The sequence below is a fragment of the Colobus angolensis genome, unplaced genomic scaffold (genome assembly GCF_000951035.1).
Source record: "Colobus angolensis palliatus isolate OR3802 unplaced genomic scaffold, Cang.pa_1.0 Scaffold270, whole genome shotgun sequence".
Lineage (NCBI taxonomy): Eukaryota > Metazoa > Chordata > Mammalia > Primates > Cercopithecidae > Colobus > Colobus angolensis.
Genome location: NW_012115933.1, coordinates 3,485,672 through 3,499,246, shown reverse-complemented (window position 1 = coordinate 3,499,246; position 13,575 = coordinate 3,485,672). Strand labels below are relative to the sequence as shown.

At 42.6% G+C, this 13,575-nt stretch overlaps 1 protein-coding gene across 4 annotated transcripts in view; it reads right to left on the bottom strand.

Moving 5' to 3' along the window:
- LIPA (lipase A, lysosomal acid, cholesterol esterase) overlaps window positions 1-13,575 on the bottom strand; it is a 131,484-nt gene that overhangs the window by 34,469 nt on the left and 83,440 nt on the right. The window contains exons 1-2 of one of the 4 annotated variants that reach the window (XM_011947868.1): window positions 3,998-4,319; window positions 161-272 (exon numbers count right to left, since the gene is read on the bottom strand). In XM_011947868.1, coding sequence (XP_011803258.1) covers window positions 161-271 — 111 coding nt within the window. In that variant the 5' untranslated portion in view covers window position 272; window positions 3,998-4,319. Of the gene's footprint in view, window positions 1-160; window positions 273-3,967; window positions 4,320-13,575 lie in introns of those variants that run through there. The other 3 variants (XM_011947869.1, XM_011947867.1, XM_011947870.1) reach the window with 3 other exon arrangements.

Genomic DNA, 13,575 nt, shown 5'->3' with positions numbered 1-13,575 from the left:
CTGTCTCAAAATAAAAAAAGATTCAGAGAAATTGAAAAGCAAAGGAGTTATAAAGAGATGAATGTATGAGTATGGTTTCATGTAGCTCACATAACTGGATCTGAGAAAATAACATTTGTCACAGATGCATTTTAAAAGTACATAACTTTGAGAAACTTACCACATTCATGTTTGTTTCAGGATTCACAGCTGTCAGTTTCCCTCCAGACCCCTCAGAATGCAGGGTCCAGAGTACCAAACAGATCACCAACTCCAAGAACCGCATTTTCATTCTGTATAATAAAACAGTCTATTATTATTTGCTTTTATTTTACTGCACAAAAATATTCTGGTAAATTAATGCTCCCACAAAAAGTTCTGAACCAGATTTAGGGCAAGTAAAAGGTGAAGGGAAAATATGAAACAAATGACTCCAGCCATATCTGAAAGGAGAAAATAAGGAATTTCTTATTTTATTTTATTTTTAATTTACTTTTATTTTATTTTATTTTTTTTGAGACAGAGTCTTACTCTGTCACCCAGGCTGGAGTGTAGTGGCGCAATCTCAGCTCACTGTAACCTCCATCTCCTGGGTTCAAGCAATTCTTCTGCTTCAGCCTCCCGAGTAGCTGGGACAACAGGCGCACACCACCATGCTAGGCTAATTTTTCTATTTTTAGTGGAGACAGGGTTTCACCATATTGGCCAAACTGGTTTCAAACTCCTGACTTCGTGATTCACCCACCTCAGATTCTCAAAGTGCTGGGATTACAGGCATGAGCCACCGTGCCCGGCCAGGAATTTTTTTTTTTTTTTTTTTTTTGAGACTGAGTCTTGCTCTGTTACCCAAGCCGGAGTGCAGTGGCGTGATATCTCCACTCACCACAACCTCCACCTCCCGGGTTCAAGTGGTTCTGCTGCCTCAGCCTCCAGAGTAGCTGGGACTACAGGAGCAAGCCACCATGCCCAGCTAATTTTTGTATTTTTAGTAGAGATGGGGTTTCACTATATTGGCAAGGCTGGTCTCAAACTCCTGACCTGGTGATCTGCCCACCTCTGCCTCCCAAAGGAATTATTTTTAACTAAGAAACCTCCCACCCACCACCTCCAGTTAATATATGACCTTTGGAGTCCAGCATACCCACATACCTCCTAACCCCAAAGTTAAAAACAAATTGTTCATGGAGAAATAACAAAAGGCAAGACTTAGAAGAGGATAGTTTGAGAAAAAGAAAGAGCTACAAAATTTCTGAGCTTGCTTATTTCCCACCTCTTGCCCTCCACCTGTGATTTAGACATGTTTAAGTTCAGACACTATTAGCTTTTCCTCCTACTTGTTTAACCACTTCTGTTCTTGCCCCAATTATATGTCAGCAATTAAATTTGTCATTCATGGGAAAAAAATGAAATGAAAGAAAATAGAGCCTTCAAAAGAAACAGAAAGGAAAAATTTGACCCATTTCTCTCCTTCTGAAATTCTCTAACCATCAAATCAACAAAGACCATCTTGGTTTCTGGCAGTGATGACTCAACCTTGAGGACGCTGAAGGCAAAGTTAAACGCCTCTCCTAAGAACACACAAATGGTTAGAGAAAAACCTATGACTATAGTCCAGAACTTCTACATTTCTAAAAAATAAATAGAATCACTGAAAAAGATGCAGGTATGTATGCCCATACAAAGATTTGTACATAAATGTTTATAGCAATTTATGGTGTTATAGCCAAAAACTGGAAAAACCCAAATGCTTTAAATGGATGACTGGATAAATTATGGTATATACCTACTACTCAGCTATAAAAGAGAATGAACACAAAACAATATAGATGAACCTCAAACTAATTATGCTGAAAGAAGCCAGATCAAAATAAAGAAAAAAAAAGAAGTACTGTCTGATTCCCTTCATATAAAACTCCACAAAATGCAGTCTAATCTATACTCACAGAAAGCAGATCAGTGATTTCCTGGGGAAAGAAGGGGCAGTAAGAAAGGATTACAAAGAAATATGCACAAAGAATCTTTTGGGGGTGATGTACAGGTTCATAATATTGAATGTACTGATGGTTTCACAGGTGTGTACACATGTAAAAACTTATACAATTGTACAATTGAAATATGCCATGCTATCGTATGTCAATAATACTCCACTACAGCTGTTCGTTTTTAGTCTTGTGTTTAAACTGAATATTCCACAAGTCTTAAGAAATTGATTCTCAGGAGATTGCAAAAGTGAACTGACTCCCTTCTGTTGAAGGAATTCCTCCTGGGATTATTTTTTTCCAAGAGGTAGTGAACTCTGAAATTTCTGAAATTCTTTTCTTCTTGTTCTTTTTTTTTTTTTTTTTTTTTTTAGACAGAGTCTTGCTTTGTCGCCCAGGTTGGAGTGCAGTAGTGAGATCTTGGCTCACTGCAAGCTCCGCCTCGTGGGTTCACGCCATTCTCCTGCCTCAGCCTCCCGAGTAGCTGGAACTACAGGCGCCCGTCACCACGCCCGGCTAATTTTGTTTTTTGTATTTTTAGTAGAGACGGAGTTTCACTGTGTTAGCCAGGATGGTCTTGATCTCCTGAGCTCGTGATCCGCTGGCCTCGGCCTCCAAAAATGCTAGGATTACAGGCGTAAGCCACCGCGCCTGGCCGTGAACTCTGGAATTCTAAACAGGAGCAAACGTTATCCCCTTCAGTGTGCATTGGCAAAGCAAGGCCACTGCTTCTACTTACAACTTTGTACTTCTTTATGATAGGAAGGATTGTACAGCCCCAGGCTATTTTTTATGATAAACGCAACCTCCCAAAAGTCTATTATTACTAGAGTATAAGGAGTAAACTGAAAGGGAAAAAAAATCAAAGGAATTACCACAATTTAAAACAGAGTAGCATCTGCAGTAGCTGCTTTCATTCGGCAGTTTTCCTACAGAACCTGCACCAGCTGCCTAGAGGAAGGTCCATGAGAGTAACAGCTAAAGCTACTCAGCTGAAAATCTCACCCAGTTAAGTTTTCCTTTCAACACAACACTACATACTTAGTATGTTTTTCTCAACATACAAAGCCAAGCAATTCTTACAAAGGAGATAACTGTGAAAATCTCGAAGGAGGGGGGAAAAAAAACAAAACCTCCAGGCTGAATTCAGTGTGCTTTTCTGGGCTGTTGTTAACACCTTCATCTCAGTACTTTAGACTTTGTAACAATCCAATTAGACATTTGTCTGCCCTCATTTCACCCCAGCCCAAGGCCACAGGGCACAGCCTGAGTCTGACTCAGCTTTGTACCCCCAGAACCAAGCGAAGTGCCATGTATAGATTAGATGCATAGTACAGATTCTGAAAAAAGATAGGAGCAGTCCAACAGTTCAGTGGCAGAAGAAAAGGTCCCAAGGCAGCTTGCCATTTAGCTTTCTACTAGCAACAATTATTACGACTCAAATTTAAGCTCTCGCGAGGCGCCAGCCACCGCAGGGAGCGCTTCTGATCTACTATGTCAATTACTCCTCGACCGACACTATGGCAGTACCATTAATTCCATTTTTCAGGAATCTGAGGTTCACCCAGCTTAAGTACTGGAAGCAAAGTGTCAGCTGTTTAAAAAGCAATATCGCTGGGACTTTAACCAGGATTGATGCCCAAGTCTGCTTTCGACCACCCCGTTGGCTAACAAGAGAGGTAAGATGGGATGCCTGGAGGAGCTAATGGGAGGAGAGCACGAGGATGCAGAGAGAGGACTCAGACATCCCTGCTGTCCTCACGGTCCAGGTGCACTGGGCAACTTCACTGACCGGCGACCGCGCCTGTCCAGGAAAGTGAACAGCGCCCAGGGAAGAGTGGGCAACTTCGATTGGCAGATGCCTTGAGCCAACGCCCGCAGAAAAAGCACCCGCAGGCACCCAGGCAAGATTCGCCGGGTCCAAACGCAGAGGGTCCAGCCGGCCGGCAGAGCCTCACGGCGCGACCCTCCCCTTGGCGGAGGCACCAGCTCCCACGCCGCACCCGCACCTGGCAGCGCCGCGGGGCCGGCACTCTCACCTGGAGCTGTCCTGCCAGGCCGCTGTCTCGAGTCGCAGTGCCAGCTCTCAGGGACCGGGGTGTGGATAGGGTACCTGCAGGGGGCCTGGTCTGCCTTTTCGGGAGGGCGGGTGCCCACCACCCTCGGGCTATTTGTTCAGCCAATCAGAGCAGCCAGCCACCGGGAAGTGCCGCGGAGACTCCGCCCCAGCCCAGCGCGGCCGCTTACCAGCTAGCCAGTTGATCCTGCAGCGCATGCGCTGTAGGCGGTCCTAAGAGATGGGATCCGTCCTCCGCCTCCCAGGCTGGCAGGTCCCCAGCTCTACCAGCGCGCCGCCTACGCATGCTCTCTTAGCAGAGGCTCTTTTAAGCGGCCTCCTGCTCCGCCCCCGAAGCTCCTGCAGGGCTGGCACCCTCTGCGCCTGACAGAGAGCATGTGGGCTCTATAAATGAAAGTGAATCATGTGCTCTATTTTTAAAGCGTTGATCATTGTGCCTGATGCAAAGCAATCTTGCTGCTTTTAATTTTTTATTATGATTAAAGATTTGTTAAAAGAGGAAACAATATTCAATATGCACATATTATTTATCATTTTCTAAAACAAAGATTTTATTGAGCACCTACTAAATGCCAGGCAGTAGTAAGACAGTGGAGATATAGAAACGAACTAAGCAAGGTCCCTGTTCTCTTGTGTATATTCTGATGGGAAGAGACACATCCTGAATAACTATATAATACATGAGGTGGTGATAACTGCTATAAAGAACAACAAAAACAAACAAACAACAACAACAAAAAAAAACAAGGGGCTGGGCACAGTGGCTTATGCCTGTAATCCCAGCACTTTGGGAAGCTGAGGAGGGCAGATCACCTGAGGACCGGAGTTCAAGACCAGCCTGGCCAACATAGGGAAACTCCATCTCTACTAAAAATACAAAATTAGCAGGTGTAGTGGTGTGCGCCTTTAATCCCAGCTACTTGGGAGGCTGAGGTAGGAAAATCGCCTGAACCAGGCAGGTGGAGGTTGCAGTGAGTGGAGATTATGCCACTGCACTCCAGCCTGGGCAACAGAGTGAGACTCCACCTCAAAAAAAAAAAAAAAACAGGGATAAGAAGGAGGATGACATGTATATGGTAATCAGAAAAGGACTCTGATGAAGTGACATCTAAGCACAGGCAAGGAGGTAGTCAATAGCCTTAGATACTGGAGAAAGCACATTCCAGGTGCAAATAACAAGTATAAAGGCCCTGTGGTAGGAATATTCCTGGTGGGTCCTAGTCAGAGTGGTGAGGTCTTTGAGGCTAAAACAGAATGTACATAGTAGAAAGTAGTAGAACATGAAGTCCTAGAAGTTTGGTGCCTTGGGAGCCACTTGTCAAGATTTTACCATATCTTCTGACTAAGATGAGAAGCCAATGGAATATTTTCAATAGAAGGGCAGCATAATCTAGTTTAGAAAGATCATTCTGAACTACAGAAGCAGGGAGACTAATTAGAAGGTGTATTAGTCTGTTCTCATGCTGCTAATAAAGACATACCCAAGACTGGGTAGTTTATAAAGGAAAAAGGTTTAATTGACTCACAGTTCCACAGGACTGGGGAGGCCTCACAATCTTGGCAGAAGGCAAAAGGCATGTCTTACATGGCAGCAGATCTGAGAGAAAGAACCAAATGAAAGGGTTTTCCTCTTATAAAACTATCAGACCTTGTGAGACTTATTTACTACCACAAGAACAGTATGGGGTAAACTGTCCCTATGATTCAATTATCTCCCACCAGCTCCCTCCCACAACACATGGGAACTACGAGAGCTAAAATTCAAGATGAGATTTGGGTGGGGACACAACCAAACCATATCGTTCTGCCCCTGGCCACTCCCAAATCTCATGTCCTCACATTTCAAAAACCAATCATGCCATCCCAATAGTCCCCCCAAGTCTTAACTCATTTCAGCATTAACTCAAAAGTCCACAGTCCAAAGTCTCATGTGAGACAAGGCAAGTCCCTTCCACCTATTAGCCTGTAAAATCAAAAGCAAGTTAGTTGCTTCTTAGATACAATGGGGGTACCGGCATGGGATAAATACACCCATTTCAAATGGGAGAAACTGGCCAAAATGAAGGAGCTAAAAGCCCCATGCAAGTCCAGATCCATCAAGGCAGTCAATTCTTAAAGCTGCAAAATGATCTCCTTTGACTCCATGTCTCACATCCAGGTCACACTGATGCAAGAGGTGGGTTTTCACGGTCTTGGGCAGCTCTGCCCCTGTGGCTTTGCAGGGGCAACCCTTCCTCCTGGCTGCTTTTACAGGCTGGTGTTGAGTGTCGGCAGCTTTCCCAGGTGCACAGAGCAAGCTGTCAGTGCATCTACCATTCTGGGATCTGGAGGACAGTGGTCCTCTTCTCACAGCTCCACTAGGCAGTGCCCTAGTGGGGACTCTGTGTGGGGCCTCCAATCCCACATTTCCCTTCTGCACTGCCCTAGCCCAGGTTCTCATTAAGGGCCACACCCCTGCAGCAAACTTCTGCCCAGACATCCAGGCATTTCCATACACTCTCTGAAATACAGGTGGAGGTTCTCAAACCTCAGTTCTTGACTTCTGTTCACCCACAGGCTCAACACTACATAGAAACTGCCAAAGCTTAGGGATTGTACCCTCTGAAGTCATGGCCTGAGCTGTACTTTAACCCCTTTTAGCCATGGCTAGAGCGGCTGGGACACAAGTCCCTAGGCTGCACATAGCAGGGAGGACCTGAGCCAACCCAGGAAACTATTTATTCCTCCTAGGCCTCCAGGCCTGTGATGAGAGGGGCTACCTCAAAGGTCTCTGACATGCCCTGGAGACATTTTCCCCATTGTCTTGGCAATTAACATTTGGCTCCTCGTTACTTATGCAAATGTCTGCAGCTGGCTTGAATTTCTCCTCAGAAAATGGGTTTTTCTTTTCTATTGTGTTGTCAGGCTGCAAATTTTCTGAACTTGTCTGTTTTGTTTCCCTTTTAAAACTGAATTCTTTTAACAGCACCCAAGTCACCATCTCAATGTTTTACTGCTTAGAAATTTCTTCCCCCAGATACCCTAAATCATCTCCCTCAAGTTCAAAGTTTCACAAATCTCTAGGGCAGGGACAAAATGCCCCCAGTATCCTTGCTAAAACAGAGCAAGAGTCACCTTTACTACGGTTCCCAACATGTTCCTCATCTCTGTCTGAGACCATCTCAGCCTGAATTTCATTGTCCATATCATTATCAGCATTTTGGTCAAAGTCATTCAACAGTTCTCTAAGAAGTTTCAAACTTTCCCATGTCTTCCTGTCTTCTTCTGAGCCCTCCAAACTGTTCCAACCTCTGCCTGTTACCCAGTTCCAAAGCCACTTCCACATTTTCAGGTATCTTTACAATAGCACCCCACTCTACTGGTATCAATTTACTGTGTCAGTCAGTTCTTGTGTTTTTTTTGTTTTGTTTTGTTTTTTTGAGATGGAGTCTTGCTCTGTCACCCAGGCTGGTGTGCAGTGGCGTGATCTTGGCTCACTGCAGTCAGTTCTTATGCTGCTAATAAAGACATACCCAAGACTAGGCAATTTATAAAGGAAAGAGATTTAATTGACTCACAGTTTCACGTGGCTGGGGTGGACTCGCAATCATGGCAGAAGGCAAAAGGCATGTCTTACATGGCAGCAGACGTGAGAGGATATGAGAACAAAGTGAAAGGGGTTTCCCCTTATAAACCTATTGGATCTCATGAGACCTGGTCACTACCACAGGAAAGGTATGGGGAAAACTGCCCCCATGATTTAATTATCTCCCACTGGGTACCTCCCACAACATGTGGGCATTATGGGAACTACAATTCAAGATAATGATTTGGGTGGGGACACAGCCAAACCACATCAGAAGGCTACCACAATAGTCCAAGTGAGAGTTAAAATGACTTGGACCAGGATGGTGATAGCAGTGAAAGTGGAGAAAAATAGTCAACTCTAGGTATGTTTATAACGTTGAACCAACAAGACTTGCTGGTGGATTGAATACAGATATGAGAGGGACAGTAGCATCAAGGATGGCACTAATGGAGTTGCCATGAATTTGAATGGACAAAGTACCAGGAAGAGCAACTTGAGAGGGAAATTAGGAGTTTGTTCTAGATTTGTTGGTTTTGAGATGCCTGTTAGAGACCTGTATCAACTCAGGCCATATCAGGAAAAAGAAGCCACTCTAGGCATTGCAAACAGAGGACATGGTTACACAGGTGACGGCATTGCTGAGAAGACAAACAGGGTTCGGGTGGCACCACAGAAATTATTAACAGTGGGAAGAGCTGGAGTATCATTGGATGAAGGAAGTGTCATACCATAGACCAGAAGTTGAGCAGCAGTCTCCGTCGAGACACCACCCCTTGCCAAGAAAGAGAGGAGCTAGAAATAGCTGGACCTTCCCCTCCTTCTTCCTTCAGTCTTCCACAAGTCCCTTCTGAGGATCCTAGACAGGCTAAAGCTGGCTGACACAAGAGCTTGCAGAGGCCAGACCACTCCATCCTCCACATGACAGAGCAGAACAGGGGTAGGACAGGGAATGGATTTGGAGACAAAAAGGAGAAGATTGGCAAAACATCCACATGGAGATGTTGAGTAGGGACTAGGAAATATAGATGTTGTATTCAAGCTCCAGGCTAGAGATATGTTTTGTGACTAATCATATTAGAAACAGTATTTAAAGACATGAGGCTGGATGAGATCCCCTGTAAAGTAAGCATAAGTAGCAAAGAACACACATAGAGATTCAGAAGACATAAAAGCTGAGAAGACAATGAGGTTGGAGGAGAACTGAGTGTGTTGTACTTGACATGAAGTGAAGAAAGAAATTTCATGAAAGAGGAAGTGATCAGCCCAGGCAAGTGCCAATGATAGCTTAAGTGAAGTGAGTACTGAGAAATGAGCAACAGATTGAGCAGCATTTCTGTGTGTCAGACATTGGGCGATATAGTTAACCTTTCTAAGCCTCAGTTTCTTCACTTGTAAAATGGGGATATAAAGGTAGTTTTGAGGATTGAATGAGACACTCTATGTAGAGGGCTTAGCACAATTTCGCAAAAGTAAAAAGTGATGCAGCCCAAAATGCAACCCAGACAAACTGAATCCAGGTTGTCATCTGTGAGTGAATGAATGAAAATATAACCACAAAGTTCCTTCACCCAGGTAGGGGAAGATTTCTCCTACTTCCTGCTTTGGGCCATTGTGATTCACAATGACTGGTGGATGACCCACACCTTTTCCATGTTAAACTTAATGAAAGAGAAAAGGAGACTCTACAGAAGAAAATGACATTGGTTCAGGTTTGCAATGGGAATAAGTGTGCCATATTATACTATGTGCATATTTAAAGAGGTTAAGACAAGGGGAAGTTTTTAAAGGCAAAATGAGAAAGAACAAGTAAGTTATTTTGAATCAATTGTCCTTGGCTACAAGGATCAATAACAAGGGTGGCATTGGTCCAAGGTCTGACAGACAGTTGCTGAATAGCCATCCTTGCAGAAGTATTTTCTGTGCAAGGCTGCATTTTTGGCAGTCTTTTGTGACAGTTCTGATTTTCAGGCATATGTGTGTTCTCAACTCCCTTTATGGCCTTCCATGGGTCCGTTTGCCAGTTCTTTAATATAAAGGACTTCATTTTGATTTTGACAATTTTCACAACTATAAAAAGAAAGTTTTACAGAAAACAGGAGGTAGCAGTGGTGTGTGTGTGTGTCCATATATGCACATGTGTGTTTGGAATGGTCACTTTATATAATAAGCCAGACTGGTGAATTAAAGACAGAAACAATACTAATAGCAGTTCTGCTTCCAGCAAAGATAGAGTAACAATGACCTGATTTACTCTCCTACTTTAAACAGCTAAGGTGGAAAAAGTATGAAACAATAGTTTCAGACGTTGGACAACAAATAGTGCAAAAGAAAGAGCAATCCTTGAGAAGAGGAAAACAAGTGAAACGATCTCTGCAATGCCTCAGATAATTGACTGGAGAGATTTTCCAGGCTGTACTTTAGGGAGGCCAAATCCAAGCAAAATCCAGCAGTTGATCTGAATAGAGGAGAAAAATGAGAATTCAGAAGGCATTCTCATCTGGCAGTAGGAATTCTCATAAGGCAGCAGAGTTGCAGAGCAGAGTACTGGAGCAGAGAGAGCTGAAGAGAGGGAGGCTGTGGCAAGCTGCAGATGGGTTCCTTCAGGTCTTTAACTAACAGTCTGCATGTGAAGAGACTGAAACCACCTGCAAACAGTAAGATCCCCAAGGCTCACACAGAACTTGGAATGGTTTCAGTTACAACCAGCCAGAGTGGGAAAACATTGTAATACACAACTCACTCAATAAAAAATTCATAAGACTATTGTCTCAGTATTGGAGCAAGATCAGCCCTAAATTAAGGCTGGCCTTTTAAAAATAAGAATACTGAATAAGAATAAGAATACTGAATACTGGGAAGTAGACCCCCAACTGATTTTTACCAAAGTTTCATGACAATTCAATGGGGAAAGAATAATCTTTTTAACAATGGTGCTAGAACACTTAAATAGCTATATGCAAAACAATGAACCTAGACCCTTAAGTCATAGAAAAATTAACTCAAAATGGACTATACACATACATTTGAAAGTTAAAACTACAGGAGTTCCTAGAAAAAAAATAAGAAAATCTTAAGGAATTTGTGTTTTGTCAAAGATTGTTTAAACACAACACAAAAAGCATAACCTATAAAAGAAAAAATATCAACAAATTGGACCCCTTCAAAGTAAAATAACTTTTTTCTCTAAAAAAAGACACATTATAACCATGATGAGATACCACTTCATACCCACTAGGATGGCGATAATAAAAAATACTGGTAATAACAAGTGTTGACGAGGATGTGGAGAAATGTGAACCCTTGCACACTGCTACTGGAAATGTGAAATGGTGTGGCCACTTTGGAAAACAGTCTGTCTGGAAGTTCCTCAAAAGGGTAAACATAGAGTTATCATATGACCCATCAACTGCACTTTCAAGTATATACCCAATAGAAATAAGAACTGATGTTTACATAAAAACTTGTACATGAATGTTCACAGGAGCATCGCTCAGAATAGCCAAAAAGTGGAAATAACCGTATGTTCATCAACTGATGAATAAATGAATAAATAAAATTTGATATGTTCATACAATGGAATATTCTTCCATAATTTAAAAATGAAGTACTGATACAAACTACAACATGGATGGATCTTGAAAACATTATGCCAGATTTAAAAAGCCACTCACAAAAGACCATTCCACTTGCATGAAATGTACAGAATAGTCAAATCTCTGCAGACAGAAAGTAGATTAGCAGTTACCTAGGGATAATGGTGGGTTGATGGCTAAAAGATGGGGAGGAGAGGGTGTTAGGGTGATGATAATGTTCTAAAGTTAATTGTGATGATAGTTGCACAGCTCTGCAAATATATTGAATGCCATTTTTCCCTTTAAATGGTGAATTGAATGGTATGCAGTTTGTATCTCAGTAAGTATTTTTTAACTTTATAAAATGATTTGGTTTGCTTCTTAAAAACTAAAACTCCAATCAAAGGTGAGCAAAATATTTGGACAGACATTTCACTAAAGAAGATATGTGGATGATGAATAAATATGTGAAAAGATGCTCAACGACGTTAATCATTAGGAAAATGCAAATGAAAGCCACAATGAGATAACACTATTCTACCCACCAGGATGGCTAAAATTAAAAAGTGTTGACAAGGATGCGAAGCAGCCGGGAATCTCTTTCATTGCCGATGGGAATGTAAAATGGGACAATCACTTTAGATAAAAGATCGTAAGTAAATCTATCATATGACCCAGCTATTCTACTCTTAAGTATTTACTCAAGAGAAATGGAAGTGTTTGTGCACAAATGATCATAGCAGCTTTATTTGTAATAACCATAAACTGGAAACAACACAAATGCCCATCAACAGGTAAATGGATAAACAAATTGTTGTGTATCTATACAATGGAATATTACTCTGCAATAAAAGCATTGTGATCTTCTGATGCACACAGCAATATGAATGACTCAAAATAATTATGCAGAGAGAAAGAAGACAGACAAGAACAGTACATGTCTCATTTCATTTTCATAAAAATGTAGAAATTGTAAATTAACCTACAGTGATAGAAAATTAGTGGTTTCCTGGAGAGGGGACATTTTTCTTTGGAGAGGAGAAGAGGCTGGATGGCAGAGAGGCATGGGGAAACTTGGAGGGAATAAATATATTTGCTGTCTTCACTGTAGTGATGGTTTCACAGGTATATACACATGTGAAAACTCATCAAAATGTACAATTTAAATATGTGCAGTTTAATCTTCATCTGTCATACTTTGATAAGCCTATTTTAAAAAATACTAATAGTCACTATTTATTGAGCCCTCGCTATAGGACAGATATAATCCTAATGCTTTACATTCATTATCTTGTTGAATCAGTAACCACCCAACAGAGGTGTTTTCCCTTTCTTCAGATGATGATATAGAGACTCAAGCCACGAAGATGATATTTAAACTCAAGTAACTTAACGCCAAAGATCCAGCTCTTCTTCACTATCGAGAATTTAACCCATTTTCATTCAGCAGTTCTTTGAGTGACAGGCCACTCTCCTGAAGGTTGGAGATTCAGAGCTGAACAAGGATACCTGGCTCCTGCCCTCAGTGCCTAGTGGAGGAAGCAAGAAGATGGGGAACCTGAGGCTCAAAACTGGAAGGCCCAGCTCACCTGGCTTGTGGATAGGAGGTTGGGCAGCTGCGGAGATTGGCTGAGCCGATTAGAACTGAATGTTGTCTCACCCTTCATTGCCAGCAGGGGGCAGCAGTTCCCCAGGAAGACCGAGTCTGGGCCCATGCAGGCTTGGGCCTCCTCCTGGGAGGTGCCGACACATTCTGGTACTTGGGGCCTCTGAGTCTCACAGGCCTTTGGCTGTGTTTTCCCCACCTCCACACACATTTCAGTACTTAATAATCCAAGGTCCTCCATCTCCATGTGTTCAGTAAAGGGAAGGAGACTTTACAGAGCACATAAAGGGCAGGCTGCCCTGCCTCCCAAAGGGAGGCAATTTAAACATGTCCCACTGTGTTTTGTTTCCTTTGGAAGTGTTGATAAAAGGTTTACTCACAGGCACTTGAAGATGGAGTTCAGGTATCCAGGACGCTCTAGGCTTTGACCCGCAATGGTGATCAAGGGTTCCTCTTCCTCTTCCTATCTATGCTGGGCTTCTCAGTCAGTTTCATCACAAAAGGTGAAAGGTAGCTAGTAGTGACACATTCCAGCGCCAGGAGAATTTCTAGAAATTATTGTCTAAGGGTCTTCAATTTCCAGCCCATAGTCGCCTTTGATTCCTATTAACAACATGTATGGACACCTACTAAAGAACTAGCCTGGAGCTGAGGACACAGAAATGACTAAGTCCAAGCTTTCAGTGCCCTCCCACATAATGTGAGTAATTGGATGTGATGCCTAGTCCAGAAATCATAGCCAGAGGCCCTCAGATATGCATCCTTTGCCAAAATAGCTGGACCCTCTGGGTGTT